At 43.2% G+C, this 18,266-nt stretch overlaps 1 protein-coding gene across 3 annotated transcripts in view; it reads right to left on the bottom strand.

The window, feature by feature from the left end:
* lrp4 (low density lipoprotein receptor-related protein 4) overlaps positions 1–13,625 on the bottom strand; it is an 88,573-nt gene extending 74,948 nt beyond the window's left edge. For all 3 annotated transcript variants that reach the window (XM_042061864.1, XM_042061865.1, XM_042061866.1), the window contains exon 1: positions 13,341–13,625. In XM_042061864.1, coding sequence (XP_041917798.1) covers positions 13,341–13,395 — 55 coding nt within the window. In that variant the 5' untranslated portion in view covers positions 13,396–13,625. The remainder of the gene's footprint in view (positions 1–13,340) is intronic.
* Between the last annotated feature and the right edge of the window lie 4,641 nt (positions 13,626–18,266).

Below are 18,266 nucleotides of genomic sequence, written 5' to 3'. Positions count from 1 at the left end.
AAAGAGCGTGCTGAGAGGATGGCTAGACTGGCCGGGGAGAATATATTTATAAAACAATGGCAAAGCTGTTGGCAAGAGAACTTACAGTTTAAGGAACAACTCAGTCCAAGAAGGGGAAAACACTGGGCCCATCTAAATGAACAAGCGGAGACATAGTGGAGACTAATCAAATTATTTTCCCCCACCGCTCCTTGGCTTGTTAATGTTGTTTATTAACAACTTGAATAGGTAATTGTGCAATGTCAAATGGCATCATTTCGTACAGCCCATGGCCACTGTCAAACAGTCAGTGAGACAAAAAGCACCCCACACCAACCAACATCCAACTAAGAAAAAATAGTGTACCTCAACCTCAACTGTACAGAGGATGGTGTCGACAGATTTCATACTTTTTTAAGAAATGTTAAGATTTTTTGTTGTTGCTGAGAACAGAAACAGGGGCCCTGACGAAAACAAATCTAGACCACGGAGAGAAGCAGGACTTCTTACACAAGAGGCACAGTTTCCTTTGATCTTGGTTCTCAGCATCTCATTCTTTAAGAGCTCACTCTAGTTGAAATGTGATTTACTCAAAATAGAACAGAGATGGTGCACAACATAAACTCCATAAAGAACTGTACTCTTTTGTGTCATTTACCAAGTGAGGTCCACTATCCTTGCAAAACGTAACTGAGCCTGTAGAATTCATTCATGGGTCATAAGATATTGTTTTGACCTGAGGCTTGCCAGAAGATAATACATTCATTATCGTAATCTATTTTAAATCTCAAATGGTGTGCAGCCTCTTCTAAAAGGCCCCATTGTTTAAAAGCCAAGGGTCTCTTTTGATCTCTTGCAGCCCTCTTTAGCATCATGTGTCAACTAATAAAAGACTTACATTTACTTTAGCCACATTCGGCCATCGATGCTGAATGAAGCACACAATGCAGTTCTCAAATACTCAAAAAAAAAATCAAGACGACTGCAAAAGGAGGCTACAACATAAAGCCAAACAATAAGGGAGTTGCCGTTGAAAAGCTCCTCCTGCCAGTGCTCACGCACAAACAAGTCAGGAGCCAGTGCGACAAAGTTTTGGGTGGACCGAGATCCTCCCACTCAAGGCCATCTCAATCATCTCTTGGCACGAATGTTCTCCATGACTCTCAAGTCGAGCTGCTCTCTGGCATAAGTGTCTGCTGAGCGACACGGACAGAAATAACGAGGCAGCAGCTCTATTTCAAGCGGCCCTCGCATCCTTATTAGAAAGCACTTTTTGACAGTGCACAAACTTCAGATAAAGAAGGACGGGGGCTACCAGATGAGCTTTGGCATGTGATATAAATAGGGAATGCTGTATGCGCTATTACAAGCCAAGCCTGCCGAAAAAACAGTGAAGTATGCTCCCTTACTTTCAACCACCTCAAAAAAAAAAGTATTATTTCCTGATAAGGCTGGGCAATTTTCCAGAATTTTTTGGTCTGGTTCAACATGACTTGCCGGCTGCCGTGAAGAGGGCTTGCGGTGGAATCACCAGACCTCAAAATGCAAAGAATGGCATACACGCACGCCAGTGTATGCATGTGTACACACAAACTGCCAGAAGAATGCAAACTTTGTCTCTGCGTCTGGCTGCCATCCATTAACCTCCTCACCAGGCTTGGCCTCCTGAAGCAGGCAGGCAGGCAGGCAGGCAGAGAGCCGCCCGCGATGTATGCATGTATACGCCAGGGGAGCGGGGGTGCCAGAAATAGCTGTTACTGAAAACCGCAAGAAAACAGAGTGTCATCCAAAACCTGGCAATTGAGGGGGGGGGGGGGGGGGTGCACACGCAGAGCCCAGCACACAAGACGGCAGGGGATCGGCTGCACACAAGATCTTAATCAAACTTGATTGTCGCAGTGTTTGGATGATGCTGGCAGATACTGTGCTCACATACTCATACTAGTCCAAATTCGCCAATACTACACGCCGATAGCACTTTCCCCTAAAGTTGGTGTCGCTAAACTGTCGCTATGCATTCATGTGCTACCACTATGCTTAACCTATTTCAATTTTGTACAGCTTTATTCAATGGCCAATCGTTTAAACTGTCCATACATGTCCTTGACTAAACTACTGTAACTCTGCTTTAGTCTTCCCTCTTCCACCATCTAGCTATTCATGGGTTTTCTCTCTCTCACTTCTTCTATCAGTCACACTCTACACACCAAGTTGTTCTTAAAGGAGCCACTCCATTTTTACTAGTGTCTACAGTCTAGGGCAGTGGTTCTCAAAAATGTTCCGTCATTCCCCACTTTGGAGGGGGAAGCCCCACCTGACCCCATCAACTTGGCAAAATGGTTATGTTAAAAAAAAATGGTTCCACGTTGCATTTCCTGTCTTGATCCACTGAATCAGATGCTATTCTATTTCATATGTCGGTCTGTTTATGACTCCTATGTTTGTGTGTGGCTATTCTGTTTTGAATCTATGATCTTCCTTGTAAAAAAAGAAAGGCTTTATAAAAGATAAGCACAAAAAAACAAATTTCCTCCTGTTCATTGTGCCCCACTTTACATGTCTCTATTCCCCACTAGTGGAGCCTGTCTGCCCCACACTTTAAGAACCACTGTTCTAGGGTTCATATAACAGTGCCAGTGTGGAGGCTTGTTTTACAGAATGTTTTCTTTATTTTCGGTTTGAAATAGTCTGCTATAAAATAAAGTAAAATCACTGTTATCACACGGTTACCACTGTTATTTCCTTCAATATTTCCTTCAATATACACAGTGTAATATTTATGTTTCAGATTGATAATGTTTATTGTTTAGAATGTATTGTTTATAAGACTTTTACATATATAATCTGAAAATCCCATTATTATTTATCATCACCAAAATCAAAAATTGTCAAATGTTACAATGGAGTAATCCATAACCAATTGCCATGAACCAAGTTTTTTTTTTTAATCCTTCAACAGCTGAGGGTTTACTTGCAAGCCTTTTGAAAGAATGTTTGGCAAGTCGAATAGATGTCTACTTTGAAGCTAAGTGTTTGGCAAATATTTGGCAAATCACATGAACCCACTAATCGTGAGAATGCATCCACCGTAACAACCAGGTCAACAATGACCTAACACCTCAAGTCAATAACCCAGCCTACGCAACAAACCAACAATTTGTTAGGCCTAGCAGCAGCTACATGGGTGAATGTCAAAGAGTCTTCCAATATGCCAATGGCTTCCACCTTCTAGGGCAACCAGCCAAAGAGGAATCCAGTTTTTAAGAGGGCTGGCACCACTTGGTCAATGTCATTGAATGGTAACGTCTACCACACAGAGAGAGAGAGAGAGAGAGAGAGAGAGAGAGAGAGAGAGAGAGAGAGAGAGAGAGAGAGAGAGAGAGAGAGAGAGAAGAGAGAGAGAGAGAGAGAGAGAGAGAGAGAGAGAGAGGGGGGGTGGGGTGGCACAGAAGGTGGACAGCAGTGCCTGGGTTGCCACTGGGAGACGAGGAGGGGGAGTAAAGTGTGTGTGTGGGGGGGGGGGGGGGGGGGGCATGGTGCCAGCGCAAAATATCTGACCACAGGCTAGAGGCGCCGGGTGCCGGGCGCCAGGCGCCAGATGAGACCCCTTTCTTCTGCTCGCTGCCATGACTGCCCAGCAACTGGCCTGAGCCAGGCACCTGTCTCACACTCACACACACACACACACACACACACACACACACACACACACTCCCTCTCTCTCTCTCACACACACACAAACAACATTCACAGTAGACACAACTGCTGAGGCATGAGCACTTACACCAACTCACACACACACAGACACCATCAGCGAGCAGACAAATTCAAGCCGGACACATCAAGCTCTCTGCATTCACAGGCACACACATACGGATGCGAGAACGCCGCGGCACACATGAGACTAAGCCCCAGCACCTGTCAGGCCTGTGACGACAGACTGCGTGTGTGTGGAGGGTGTGTGTGTGTGTGTGTGTGTGTGTGTGTGTGGAGGGTCTGTGTGTGTGTGTGTGTGTGTGTGTGTGTGTGTGTTGGGAGAAGCGGTGTTAGGATGAGGGAGTGGTGTACACATTCACAGCGTTCCACCCAAATCCCTTCGCTTCACTTTCAAATTGCCAGCTCACTCCAGCGGGGACGTTCAATCACAGCTAGTGTAAAAAAACAGAAGTCAGAGCTGCACATATAAATTTTACATGCCACTGATGATCAATACCTTCCACACAAATCAACACTGGTATTTCTCTTGCACATGCATTCTGAATCACTTCTGGGAGAAAAAAAAAAAAAATAGATAGATGAGAAGCTACCAACATTCTCATAGGAAATTTCCTAACTGTAACAAATGAGATTTTGTCTGTATTACGCTCCAGTCTCCCAAACAGGCTCTGTGTGACTTCACATCCCATGAGCTCGACACAGACGTCGACTTTTCCCGGCAGCCAGACTCAATTATTCATGGACACCCAGAGGAGCGCGTTCTGCTCTGCCACAATATTATCGCTGAAATTAATGTGCGAATTTAGTGCGGACGAAACCACCACAGCTGTGCTCGCCGTCGCTCCACAGCGTTCCCAGTCCAAAATTAGCTGCCTTCAGCCCATCCTGTCCCACCCATGAGGAAAAAGGCTCTAATTCGTCCGAGCTGCGGCTCACATGTGGGATATCTTATCAGGCCGCTGGGCTCTTTATAGGGTCACTGTATGTGGTTACAGTGCACAGGAATTTTATGTGGCCCAACATTGGGCCATTAAGATCCTATTGCAGGACCTTGGTTCTGGGGGACTGAACCGGTTCCTCACAGAACCCCCATTCTACCCAACCCTGGGTCATGTCCTCAGCCCCTTTCCAGACCGCGGTGGGGTTGGTTCTGATTAGGCTTTTCCCGGCTTTTCCTGCAGCTGCTAGGAAACACCTGGATAGGATCCCACATGAAGCCTACCTCATCTGGTTCAGCCATCCTCATACGGTCAATGCAAACCAACCTATACAGCAATAGAACTACACACATCACATCACACTAAGTATAGGAATGCTTTCATTCATATGGTCAATATGGCCTTTAGATTCGAGAGGAGAAAATCAACTTAATAAGGGGTTTATACATGTAGTCATTTAAACCTTCAAGTGACATTTCTGACCTAAGGTAACTTTGAAAGGAAAGCATAGAACATGTTCCAGCACACATTATGTGCGTGAATGCTATTGACCCTGAATGGTTATTTTTTCAAGATTTTTTTCTGTGTGCTATAATGTATCACAGGAAAACTCTGATCCTTTGGGGTCATTGTGTGTTGTTGTAATCAATGCACAAGCAGTCTCCAAATTATTGAAAAATAACATCCCTCAAAACTTCCCACTTTATTCAGGGCAAAATGAAAAACAAAGTAGCTCTAATTTGTGTTAATTCTCCTCCAACTCATTAAGGGAGACATAAAACAATGGACGAACGACCTTAGAAGATGCTAAAATAGGACGGCCCATTTGATTATCTCCCACTAGACTTTCAAGGCTGTCCGTTCTTCACCTTAACAAAAGCCATCTGGATGAAAAGAAACATGTTGATTGCTTCTCTACCTCGGGCAAAAACCAATTACGCCTCGTCCACTCAGTCCTGTGGGAGGTCCATTGTATACTGCCTTGAGCAAAACTGCTGCACCCTTCACATCATTGGGGACTGTTTTTTTTTTCCTTTAGATTTCACAATAGGAAACAAACCAAGGAGAAAACAACTCAAAACTGTGGCCTCCCGCAGTTGCCATAGCATTAGCATGGCCACAGCACAAGTAGCTCATTAAAAGTCCTTTTCCGCAGTGCGGTGCCGTTAACTCGCCTGCCCTTTCCCTCACAGCGACAGCAGCACTTTCAAGCCTCTCTTGGAAGATGTTTTCTTAGAGGCCACATGTCCACGGGCCCAGGGAGGAAGAGGACCTCAGTGAGATCAACAATGCCGCTCTTGTGTTTTTAGAACCAAACCTGTTCATTTGTGGCGGAGTCAAGTGATACATTGGTGGCTTTGGGTTCTCAGTCAGCCACACTCCACTCGACACAAAGAGCACCGCGCCAAGGCACCTCGAGAGCTCGAGTGTGCTGATGAAGTCTCCAGGCTGGGCCCCTGTTTGCCTACCAATAATGGTGAAAAGGCCAGGCTAACTAAATAACCGCATTGCCACTCAGTGCCTTACAATGGAGGCTAAAGGTCCCATCCTTTCCCTCTAGAAGAATTCTCCCTCGGCTCTAAGGAGAAATATGCAGAGAAGAGAAGAGGGCGAGAAAAAGAGGGGTAGGTGAGAGAGCGACAGAAAGAATGAGAGAGAGAGAGATTAAGAGAGGAGGGAGAGAGAAAGAGAGATGTGGGTCTGGCTGGTTTTCAGCTACTAAAAACATCTAAACAGAAGTGACGCTTTGAATTGGGACCATTTGTAGAGGAGCTGAAGTGGCCGAGTGTGAGAGAGGAGGGGAAGCCCATTTGGCATTCCCACTCCGCAGCACTCCAGGAGGGGAGAGGAGATGACTTCAGTCAGGTCAAAAACTGCTGTCTGACATGCTTACGTGGTGTGGAGCGGTCAATCTGGAGTGACAAAGGGATTATTATGACGTAGAAGCAATCACACAAATACAGACATGATGACTATTGTTAAAGAGCTTGGGACCAGTTCAAACCTGTGAGTGCACTTCGCTGTTTCAAGCAAGCCACTTTCTGTTTTCTCTACAGAAATGACAGAGGACTGTAATTCTAGCTCCAATCACATAGTGAGAGATGCAAAGAAACACATCACAAGTCAACCCCTGAAGAAAGCAGATAGTTAAGAGGGGGTGGGGGAGGGGGGGGGGGGGGTGTTGGACAGAGAAAGAAAGGAAAATGATAACTCAATATCTACGACCAGTGTATTAACATAGACAAAAGTCAAAGCCCAAAACAAAGACCTGACAACTGAGGACAGACAAGGCAAACATTTTTAATCCAGTCGCTGAATACGCAAAGCCCTCAACTTACTCTGCACAAGTTAGTTCAAACAGCAGTCTGCATGGCGGTTCATTGGAGCGCCATTGTTTTCGCTAAGTGAATTCCGCCCCCTTCTTCCCCCCATCTCGAGCTCCCTTCAAACACGAACACTGCACTGAGTCAAAAGCCACCATTTACACACCTCCCATACTGGCAGAGAGAGGTGGGCTTGTTTTGACACTTTGTCCCCACTGGCGCCCCTAAAAGGCCCGACTCCAAAGCAGCCCTCGAGTGCTCAGACTTCATTAGAGACTGGACCTTTTTCAGCCGCCCAGCTACTCAAGGCCCCGGCCTGAAAGGCCCATTCGGCCCCCATATTGTTTTGTTAATAGAGCTTGTGGCTATGGCCCCCGGGTTCGTTTAGCATTCGGGGGCAAGGGCCTGTGAAAGTGTGTGCTATGTATGTGTGTGTGTGTGTGTGTGTGTGTGTGTGTGTGTGTGTGTGTGTGTTACTGTGTGTGTGTGGAGTACGTGGGTGTGTGTATGTATATTCGCCCTAAAGGCTTGTGGGGAGGGGGGGGGGGGGGGGGGTGTCATCGGATCCAGAATGTGCATGGGATGGGATGGAGAAGAGGGCTTTTCAGGCCAAGGCCACAGCCGGCATTTGACGAGGAGCGGGGAGCCTATTAAAAACATGGCAGCCAGCACGACCATATGGAATGGTGAAGGTAAAGCAAAGCTCCGCGCCTCTGGAAATCTCACTTGTGCGTTGGTGGTCTCTACAATTGGTGGATTTATAATGGACACACACCACGCTGTTGCGAAGCACTGAACCGCGACACGTGAGAGCAAACGGGGCTAAATGTGGACTAGACACCTAAGTGCAGGTGGACACACTTTCGGCACCAGAACAAAAACGGCATAGCAACCACGGTGAGCTCTCTGCTCAGCGGGACACAAAAGCAGTTCTGTGCAGGGAGAGCCCTCTGCCACTGCTGTGACACCAATTAGACAACAAAATGGCTCGTCCCATCCCACCCCACCCCACTCCACTCCACTCCACCCCAAGCCCAGCCTCCTGGCTCCCCATAAAGAAGGAAATGTTTGCTGGCAGTCACGCGGTGGAGAGCAGGGAGAAGAGTCTCCCTGTCCACCTGACCCCAGCCTACCCTGCAGGCCAAACCCCACAGCAAGCCAGCGGAGAGGGGCCAATTCTGTCTTCGGGGGATATTTTTATGCTAGCCCCTCCACTGAGTGAGTGAATGAGTGAGCGAGTGAGGGTGGGTTTGTGTGAGTGAGTGAGGGTGGGTTTGTGTGAGTGAGTGAGTGAGTGAGTGAGTGAGGGTGGGTTTGTGTGAGTGAGTGAGGGTGGGTTTGTGTGAGTGAGTGAGTGAGGGTGGGTTTGTGTGAGTGAGTGAGTGAGGGTGGGTTTGTGTGAGTGAGTGAGGGTGGGTTTGTGTGAGTGAGTGAGGGTGGGTTTGTGTGAGTGAGTGAGTGAGGGTGGGTTTGTGTGAGTGAGTGAGTGAGTGCAGATGCAGAGACAAAGAGAGGGGATGTGTGTGCAAGAGCATGAGACAGTAAGTATGTGTGAGCGAACACAACAAGAGGGAATGACAGAGCATGTGCTATGTATGGGTAAGCAAGGGAATGAAAGGGTGTGTATGACTGAGAAAGAGGAAGAGAGAGAGAAAGACAGAGAGAGAGAGAGAGAGAGAGAGAGAGAGAGAGAGAGAGAGAGAGAGAGAGAGAGAGAGAGACAGAGACAGAAGCTATATATATATATATATGTATGTGTGTGTGTGTGTGTGTGTGTGTGTGTGTGTACGCACAGACACTGCCCTTCCCCGGGGCCTCCCGCTTGTACACATCTCCCCCAGTGAGCTTCAGAGCAGGGATACAACTCTGGTGATCATCCCTGCAGCTTTCTCACTGAAGCGCTTTTCCTTTCTCAACGGCTTTTTTTGTTTATGGACTTTCACTGATTCGCATTCTTCTGATGCAATACGTGGGCGTATTTTCTTCAAATTTAAACCAGACATTTTGGATTACAAATGATATACTACATGCATACCTCACAAAAGTGTTGTTAACTGATTGACATCTCGGCTAGTCCTGGTTTCCATCTAGTTTATGATCTACGTTGAACACAAAAACGCAAATATATATATTTTTTTTATCATCAAAAGATGGTATATGCGTGTTTTACACACACACATACTCACCTGCCTTTTCCATAAAGGTATAAAATATCCTGATAACATTTACATTCAATGCTTCTTTTAAATGCAGTTCGGTGCATCTTGTAGGGATGTGACTGTGGGAACAATAGGCCAGTGTCCCTATCTTTCAAACAGATGTCTTTATCCATGATAGTGGAGGAAGGAGGGGGTGGGGGTATATAATAATTAAATTTTCTCCGCTTTTCTGACCAACCAATAACCATTCTTCACTGAGGAGGAAAAAAAGGAAAGTGAACTGCGTCATTCATCTCAACCTTGGAGTCATGCATGTGAATTAAAGACACAGGAAAGAATCTCTTAAAGAATTGAGTTACATGGGATTGGGTAGGGGGTGACCTCAACAATAAGAGCCCCATTCTCCCTCTGCTGTCTGTCCGTCCATCGAGTTGCACAACCCTCAATCCATCAGTGTGTGTGTGTGTGTGTGTGTGTGTGTGTGTGTGTGTGTGTGTGTGTGTCACTTGCTCAGTGTAGACTTTTGGTCTCCTGTCTTTGCCCTTATCATTTAAGTTAATGCAGACATAGTGACTTGGTTTGTGTCCAGTCTCCAAACACTGGCTGCCACTGCATTTGTCCTTATATTGTGTTTACTGTTCAGGGTGACTGTCTGTATTCAGTGGCATTGATGGTATTTAGTACAATTACAAGAAACTTGCTCTAGTGGCATTTACACTGAGGCTGGCAAAGGGCATGGCTGTGTGCTTGGGTTGCCTTTTGCCCGATGTACAAGTTCCTTTCGGTCAACAAATACAAGGAAAGAAATGGCACCTGACTATTGAACAGCTCTGATCTGGCATGGTTCTTAATGTAACAATTAGGATGGCATATCCAAGCAACTACAACTGGCATGGGATGTTTACAAACACTGCACAGCACAGTTCATTCAGCACAATTACACCACCATGTCCAATACAGAAAATCTGCGAGTGGTGACAACATGTATTCACTGATGGATGCCATGTGTATTTTTTCCTTCATGTGTTTTTACGTATGTTTGTCCTTTTATTTTTCTATTTTGCTTTTGTTGTTAGCTAGTCATGTCAAACAAAGGCTAAAGATAAACAGAAACCATGTTCACTCCACAGACAAACAACTGTTAAAGATTTACTGCATACGGACACAATACTTGCCATTACCACTGCAAAAACGCTAACCAGTAGGCCACGGCTGCTCACGGCTGCACAGCTCTCCCACATTTACAATCATCTCCTATGGACTGTGCCCAATAGGGACTCCTATGGACTGCGCCCAATATGACTCCTATGGACTGCGCCCAATATGACTCCTGCTGTGGCTCATCAAGGTAACGTGTAGCGCTGTAGTTCACAATCACAAGCTTGTAGCATATTTGAGTTGAAATAGAATTCTACAGTTGTTTTCAACACTGAAAAGGTCTGGCAGGTAATTTATGATCAAGAAAGAGGCTAGCACGCACCCAGCAAGTTACACAATGTTCATAGGTATTTGAGTATTCATTTCACCTGAACTGCTCTCATCACTTGTGGCCATGAAAATGAGAAGTGTTGTGTGGCATAAAATGACATGATCACACATTTGAGCTGAACACAATCTCTCTCAGTATGCTACATAACAAGAGACCAGGAGGATCACATAGTCCATCTCATTTCTCCCATACATGTGCACCACACAGCAATACCAGCTCAACCAGCTCAACAAGACACACACACACACACACACACATACATACTCTTCTTAGTCTGGACGTGGAAATTGTATTGCATTACATATCGACATACGAGGAAAAATATGACCAAGAGTTCTCAAAAGTGTCTGAATTTATGCATTTTTGGAGGAGGGAAACAGTTAAAAACAATCTAATTCCAGATAAGCAAAAACAAAATACAAGTCAAAGGTAACTAAGCATCCTCGAAATATTCAAATAAACTGCAAAAATATACATTAAAAATGATCTATCAGACATCCAGCATGTAGCACGGGTGACCCGAGTACAAACTACATTATTAAAATGGGCTTACTCAAGCTCATGGCAAATATGATGAGCCACAGAAACGACAAAGGAGAGAGAAACAAAAACATGCAGGTACTCAAACGTGGAAACGACGTCTTGAAAGGCTCTCTCCAAATTAAACCCTACTGCGCGATTTTGTCGCATACATGATTTATAAAACTAAGGAGGCATGTTACAGGACTACAAAACAAAATCCATCGTTCAACAGTGCTTTCTACAAACTCTCAAATGCTCAAAGGGTGGAAGAAATCTGTTTTGGGAACACTGTCGCTGTGACAGTCTCAGAGCTGTCAGTATGCTCCAGGAAGGCCATGCATGAGTTATATGAGGGGCTTAATTAGGCCAGGCGGTTGTGACTGCCCACCACCTCAAAGGACAGATCTGAAATTGAAGGCAAGCAAATGCCACTTTTGTCGTGTGAGTCAGTCAACTCACCCCAAAACACCTGCCACTCACACATACTCTTGCACCTCACACGGCCAAACACAATTTGGAACGCACACACACCCCAAGTTGCAAACTATTCCTGTATGTTATTTCCCAGGATTTCACTGATATATTCCTCACTGTTCTATGCACCTATGATTACACACAATTCTATAAGGAGATGTAATGCTCTCTTTAAAAAACTATATCACATGCATACTCCTTCACTGAACAACATCTCCAAGAAGTGTTAATGAATCTACAAGGTAAACAGCTATAAGCTATTTTAAGCCTTATTTGTTCTCCCCGTTTCAATTACACTGTATATGTATCCTGTCTAAGCCTATTATGATTTCTAACACACCAGCAACTCTTGGAACAGAATCAAAATAATTGTATGTTGACAAAGATTATGTTTTCTGAGGGACACACATTAATGGTTATTTTTTTCCTAGCAGGAAAATTGCCTACTTCCCCACATTTAGACTCATAAAATGCTATTCCATACCCCAACCAATTTTGGCATAGCTAACTTCATATGTCAATTATGCATAAACATTTTCAAATTTAGTTAGTAAATCATAAATAGGACACATCAAAATCGGCCTCTGAAAAGAATGCCTTGTTGTTCGACGGGGATTTCAATAGGCTAGATGCGTTACAAAGGTCCAAGGTTTATGAAAGAAGTTCACAATGATAAGCAAGCAGCAATATAACAGTTGTTGGTGGTATCCGGTGGTCTTTTGTTCTCAGTCAGATATCGAGCCGTATCTAGTTGACATTTAAGAACCTGTCCTGGTTGTGACATTTTGATTTCCTGTGCAATTACGCCTATCTCACATGTTATCAATATAGTCCCAGAAGACATACTGGCTTTGGCTGCACTGCACAACACAAATTTCGCACAATAAAAGCGTCTTAACATTTGTTTCTGGAGATAGATAAATGTGTCAGTAGAATGAGTATGTTTGTGTGTTTTGATGTGTAGACTAGCCTACAACAAGAAAGGACCCATGCCGCGAAAGAAAAAAAAAAGACAGCGAGGCTCCAACATTCCAACCCGCTTGCAGCGGCTGTTCTAACATGTTGTAAATACAAGTTGTAAGTAGGTAAAAAAGTTGACTTGTAACATGTTCACATCATGAAATACTGTAGTAACCAATCACCGTTTAGCGGACAGAGGACAGTCATAAAATACTGTGTTACACTATGACAACTGTCAGGCAAAGGATTTAACATGAAGCGCACATCATGTTTTAAAATAGCCATCCGGGAGAGAAAAGTATTGAGGAAGCGCCCTATATTAAGATACATCCGTACGGTGTTTATTTCATTGCTGTTTATAATGTTGACGAAATGACATAGGCTGTAGCATACGTGATACAGCCTAGGTAAGCTACAATCCAATCACCATTAGTTCAGTCAGTGTGAATCACCTTTGAACAAGTTAACGTCCTTCACATATAGGCTGTATAGCCTACCAATTGGACTCGTATCTTGATTAATTCAGATAAAATATAACAAAGCTGTAGGCTGTAAGTGAATTAAAGTCAGAGTGAAAACTCAAATCCTGTAAAGACTATGAAAACACTGTTGGGCTCTGTTACTACAAGTACTCCAAAATGTTTGGCTCCATGTATTGGGGACATATTGTTATAAAATACATATTTCCCAGTAAACTACTTCCCAGTGCAACTGAAGCTTTAGACCCCCTCTTTCCAAGTCATCGCGAAATCAGAACATCTTTCAAGGAAGCACTTACCTGGATTGAGAAGCATCAGACTTAACAGAGTGCCACAAAGCACCGCAAGATTCATTTCGGCTGTTGTCTCTGGGTCTACCCTATATTTCTGCAGCTCTGCTGTTTGCGGTTTTCAAAGAAGCTCCTCTGAATCAGCGGAAATGTAACACCTAACTAATTTCATATCATGGCTGTGTATGTGTAGTTCCTTCAGTTACGACCCATCTAAAGTTAAAAAGTTGAAGCTCTCGGCAGATTACAGACTAACAGTACAGCACTGCACTGCCACTTGTGAAATCTTCAACATGTTGTGTTCATGATCCGCTACTGCTATGATCAAAAGGAGCTTCGGACTATACCAAACCAGCCATAGGGGACTCAGTCAGATATTTTTAGCCGGGTTTCGCAAAAGGTAGGAGCAAACCATTGCTTTCGCTAGACTGCATTCCAAAAAGTTTATAGTTTATAGCATTAAATAGTGATCAAACGATTTTTTACAAAATGATTCGATGAAGTTGCCACTTAAAAATGTCCAAAACCACCCGGAGGTGATCAGAGTTTGCAGTGCCTTAGACTCATACTAGCTATCTCCATTTAAAAGTTGCCATTGCTTTTCTCAACCTAGTCGCTCAAATGGAGAGACGATCGTAACCTGCAAAGTTGTTACACGCACTCTGCAACTCTGTAACAGTCTTTTGCTACTTTATATCGTTGAAAAATGTGCTACTGTCTTTCCGACATGTTTCAACTCTCGGGAAATGTAACTATGCAAAACTTGGGAATTGGCTGTTAACCCCCTGTGCTTCTCAATCAGCTCATGAAGCTGCACAACTGAAATGCTGACACAGACATGTAGCCTAAATGTATGTATTTGTTTGTTTTGTTGCCCGAGTGTGTATAAGCGATATCTGAAGTAGCCTATATTACGGTAAGTTGGGATGTGCGCTACCAGTGGTTGGTGCTGAATGGACAAACACGACATCCGAAAAGACATTTGGATATCATTAATGCCGCCAAGAATAGGATGTTAATGGAAGACATTGCAGTGTTAGGTAAATGTGCGACTTTGACCAACAAATCCTTCACATTTAACTTGACTAAGTTGATGAACAATTCAGTCAGTTAAATTCAGTGATGCATCAAACTCTATAAATCAAGCTACTAAAAATAACTCGCAACTCCCTTTCCCGTAATCATGTCGTCATGACACAGGCTACAGGACATCCATGTGAGTCCGACAGACAAACTCATCACTGACTGTCACTGCTCATGTAATTTGTGATCTGTGATTAAGATTCGGCATAATGGTCAATGAAATTACACACAGTGTTTAACACACCAAAAAAAACCAAAAAAAAACACCACGAATGATAAGGTTAACAATATCATAAAGAGTATGTACCAAACAAGGTAGGAAGTCACTTTTGAGTTTATGAAAGAGTAAGGCACTAAAAAATTAATTGAAATGGAAATCCAAGGATAGGAACACATACTGTATGGGAAAGTGTGACCTTTAGGCTATAATGTTGTCTAGGGTATTTTCCATTTCATGATATGTTACTGCTGTTTGGCCCCTGAATGATATAGGCTATGAATATGAAAGATATTCATAAAGTTAATCTCACAAGACCGGGTCTGTAGGTGTAATTAAATGGGCAGTGACTTATTTGTGACACAAAGCCCCTATTTATAAAATGTGTCTATGGGGATTGGATCATAATAGGACAACCTTGACAAAAAGTTTACATTTGTCCTAATAATTGTAGGCTACAGCCAGAGATGTTGCTGACCACCTGTGTTCAGAATTGTTTACTGCCTACATCACGTCCACTAGAAGTGTCCTAGTGGGGCATGCATAAGCATTTACAAAAAATATGTAGTGAAATGTGTCCCAGACCATCTCGGCAAGTGGTTTGAATGATCAGATCATTAAGCACAGTGCTATCACATTACCAGGTTGAGGTGATTCAACCTGCCTGATGTGACACAGATATGGTTTTCGGGGCTGTGTGGACATACAAATCTTATCCAATCGGATTTGAGTTACTTTTATACATGTATGTGGTCCTAGACTGGGTAGCTGTATGAGAATGGTCAGATTGGCATTTGTGCAGCATTTTACGCATGGGCTGAGCACTGTGTAATTTGCATGGTAAAACCAAGAGTAAACAGTTTAACTGTTCTGTATTTTTCACAGTGGGTGGCATAGCTAGAACACACCAGTATGGGAATATAATGTTTATTTACAAATGTACAACCCAAACATTTTTAGGAAGTGTAATATTAAGAGATGATTAGCTCCAACTCTTTGAACCGTTGTCTTTGCCAGCTCAAAGCAAATACATCTTGAAAGTATTTAAACTGTGTAGAATTTAATATAGCGTATGTGATATCAAGTGTACTTCGAACAACCCAAACAGTGTTTTTTGTGTATACCCAATATGCTCCTGCAAACCAGACTATAAATAACGTGCCTATTCCAGGTAATTCAATAGCTCTGAATCATGGAGCAAATGGATTTCAAAGGGTGGGGATGTAGCTTTTGATGGGATCTGGATGCTCTATTACAGCATATAGGAAGGAAGTGCCAACTGCCACAGCTGCCAGGGGTATCCTTAGGGCTCTGGCGTGGGCACATGCAGTGGGCACTGTGTGGGTATTAATGTTCTGTAACTAGAGATCTTCCACTCCTCCTCCTACAGTAGTTTTTCAGTGCAGTGAAAAATGACAGTGTCTGCCTTTTGTCCAAGATCTTGGTAGCTACCAAATGTAACTCCACTCTTCTTTTTGCCAAAGTTCATAGAGAAAATGGTTCATATTTTCAACAGAAACATGGTTATGGGAAGGAAATAACTGACCCTTTGTTGAACTTTTGAGTGAACTTCTGCTGAACTTCTCTTTTGAATGCTCTGGAAAATGTGCCTCAGACAGCTACTGTTTTATGCTTTACATACTAAATTAGTTTCAGTTAGTGATCAAAATAACACACGAAGTAGAAGGGCCATCTAGAAGCTAACCACACACTCAGTGTGGGCTGCATAACCAGTAAATGACCTTGTCATTGACCATGTCGCAACATGTTTGATGCCTACACTAGGCAATAGTGAAATGAACGAGTGTAAATGTTTTAATGTGCCTTTTTGGCAGGACTTATGCTTTCAAGTTCCTCTTCAAAATGAGAAACAAACAGTGGGGATTGTTGTTTAGTTATGGAAATCTATGTTTGCCCTTGTCTATTTTAGAAATTAATTCTCTAACCAAAATCTATTTCATTTTCATGCCATTTATGGTTTCTTCACTTATACAGTATATCAACAAGCCTGTTCAAACACAGCCAAACTGAAGTTAACTTTGGGCTTTTCTACTGTGTGCTATTTTGGCTATTTTGGTCGAAGTTTGAGCCACACCACACATTTGTCTGAAAGAAATAAGAGGGACATTTACATACACCAATTGTTCTCTTAGTCCAAAACCATAACCCTAACTATGGCGCTATTTTGGAACAGGGCAGTTCTCCAAATGTAATTTCAGACCTTGACAGGAAAGTATAGGGGTAAATTACATGATTTATTCTGCTGGGGAACTACGCACTTGGGACATGCGCTGGTCCATTGGACACATTTAATTCTTTTCATCACTGCTGTCTAAACCCAGTTTAGCATTCAGTATTTGTGCAATGTTGTAAGCCTATAATAAAGATCATTTCCATGGTGATCATTTGCCGAGGATAAATGTGAAGTAAAAAAAAAAAACATTCTTGGAAATTATAGCGATATCTTGGTTCATTTAGCTGCTTCAGGGAAGATTGGCTAATTTTGTGTGGGTTCAGACACATCAATTCACACAGAAGTGCACACACACACACACACACACACACACACACACAGCAAGAGATAGAGAAACAGAGAGATTGAAGCACCTGGTTGTTTTCAGGTACTGTATCTTTGAACTTTACGACGTGAAAAGCAGTTGATGAGAGAAAGCCATTAGATCTTCCATGAGTCATCCGAGCCTGGGCCTGAGGGGCCGAGGGCAAAGGGAATACGAGGCAGAGCAGAGAGGCCCCACCAGGCCCAGCTACACACTGGGAACCTCAGCAGAAACACATTAACACCGCTGTGCTCTTTGATATCTTAAGCAAATAATTACTGCTTAGAGCTGGCTTTGGTTTAGAGAGAGAAAAGCCCAGATTATCACATTGGAATCATATAATCATTTATAGTTTGGGGGCAATGATGGGTTGAAACAACACCCTGTAGTGCGATGTGTGGCATAAGATATTTGTTTGGGAGGAGACAAGTGTTTTACCATGAAGATTATGACTATGAAAACACAGCGCGGAATACAATACTTTCTTGAGTTTTTGGTGTAAATGTATCAACAGGGTTTTACTGTGGGATGGAAGTCAAGTTTTTTTCTTTTTAAAAATGAATCAAGAATTAGAATAAATAATCGGTATGGTTATATGCAATTTGAGCCATGAATTGGAATATAAGGCACTATTCTATGGTTTAGTACAGACATTTTGAAATATGAATTATGAAAACACTGTCTCTTTTGTGAAGATCTGTGGATTGAAAAAAAAAATAGTTTGGACAGGATGATCTCGCATTCTTGCTCACACTGCATAATAGAAAGAAACACAAAGAATGCTGGCTTGCCTATGGTCCCCCGATGCTGCCAAAACAATAGTCTGTTTACAGTCACTCTCTCATTTATTATCTCTTATATTGACTTCATCTTTTAGATTCTCAAATAAAGCAGCTGTGTTCTCCACAGATTTCTGCGTTGGTTTATCCTCTTGAGTGACATGCCAGTAAATCTGTCTGCAGAGGCTAATTAAAGGCACTATACCCAATGACTGCTCGAATGCTTCACAGATGTATCCAGACAAAGCTCCCCCGTCTTGCCATCATATAACAATCAGAGACAATGAACGTTTCAAAT

This window comes from Alosa sapidissima, chromosome 14 (assembly GCF_018492685.1).
Source record: "Alosa sapidissima isolate fAloSap1 chromosome 14, fAloSap1.pri, whole genome shotgun sequence".
Classification (NCBI taxonomy): domain Eukaryota; kingdom Metazoa; phylum Chordata; class Actinopteri; order Clupeiformes; family Clupeidae; genus Alosa; species Alosa sapidissima.
The sequence above is the reverse complement of the archived record's forward strand: the minus strand, read 5'-3'. Positions and strand labels throughout refer to the sequence as shown.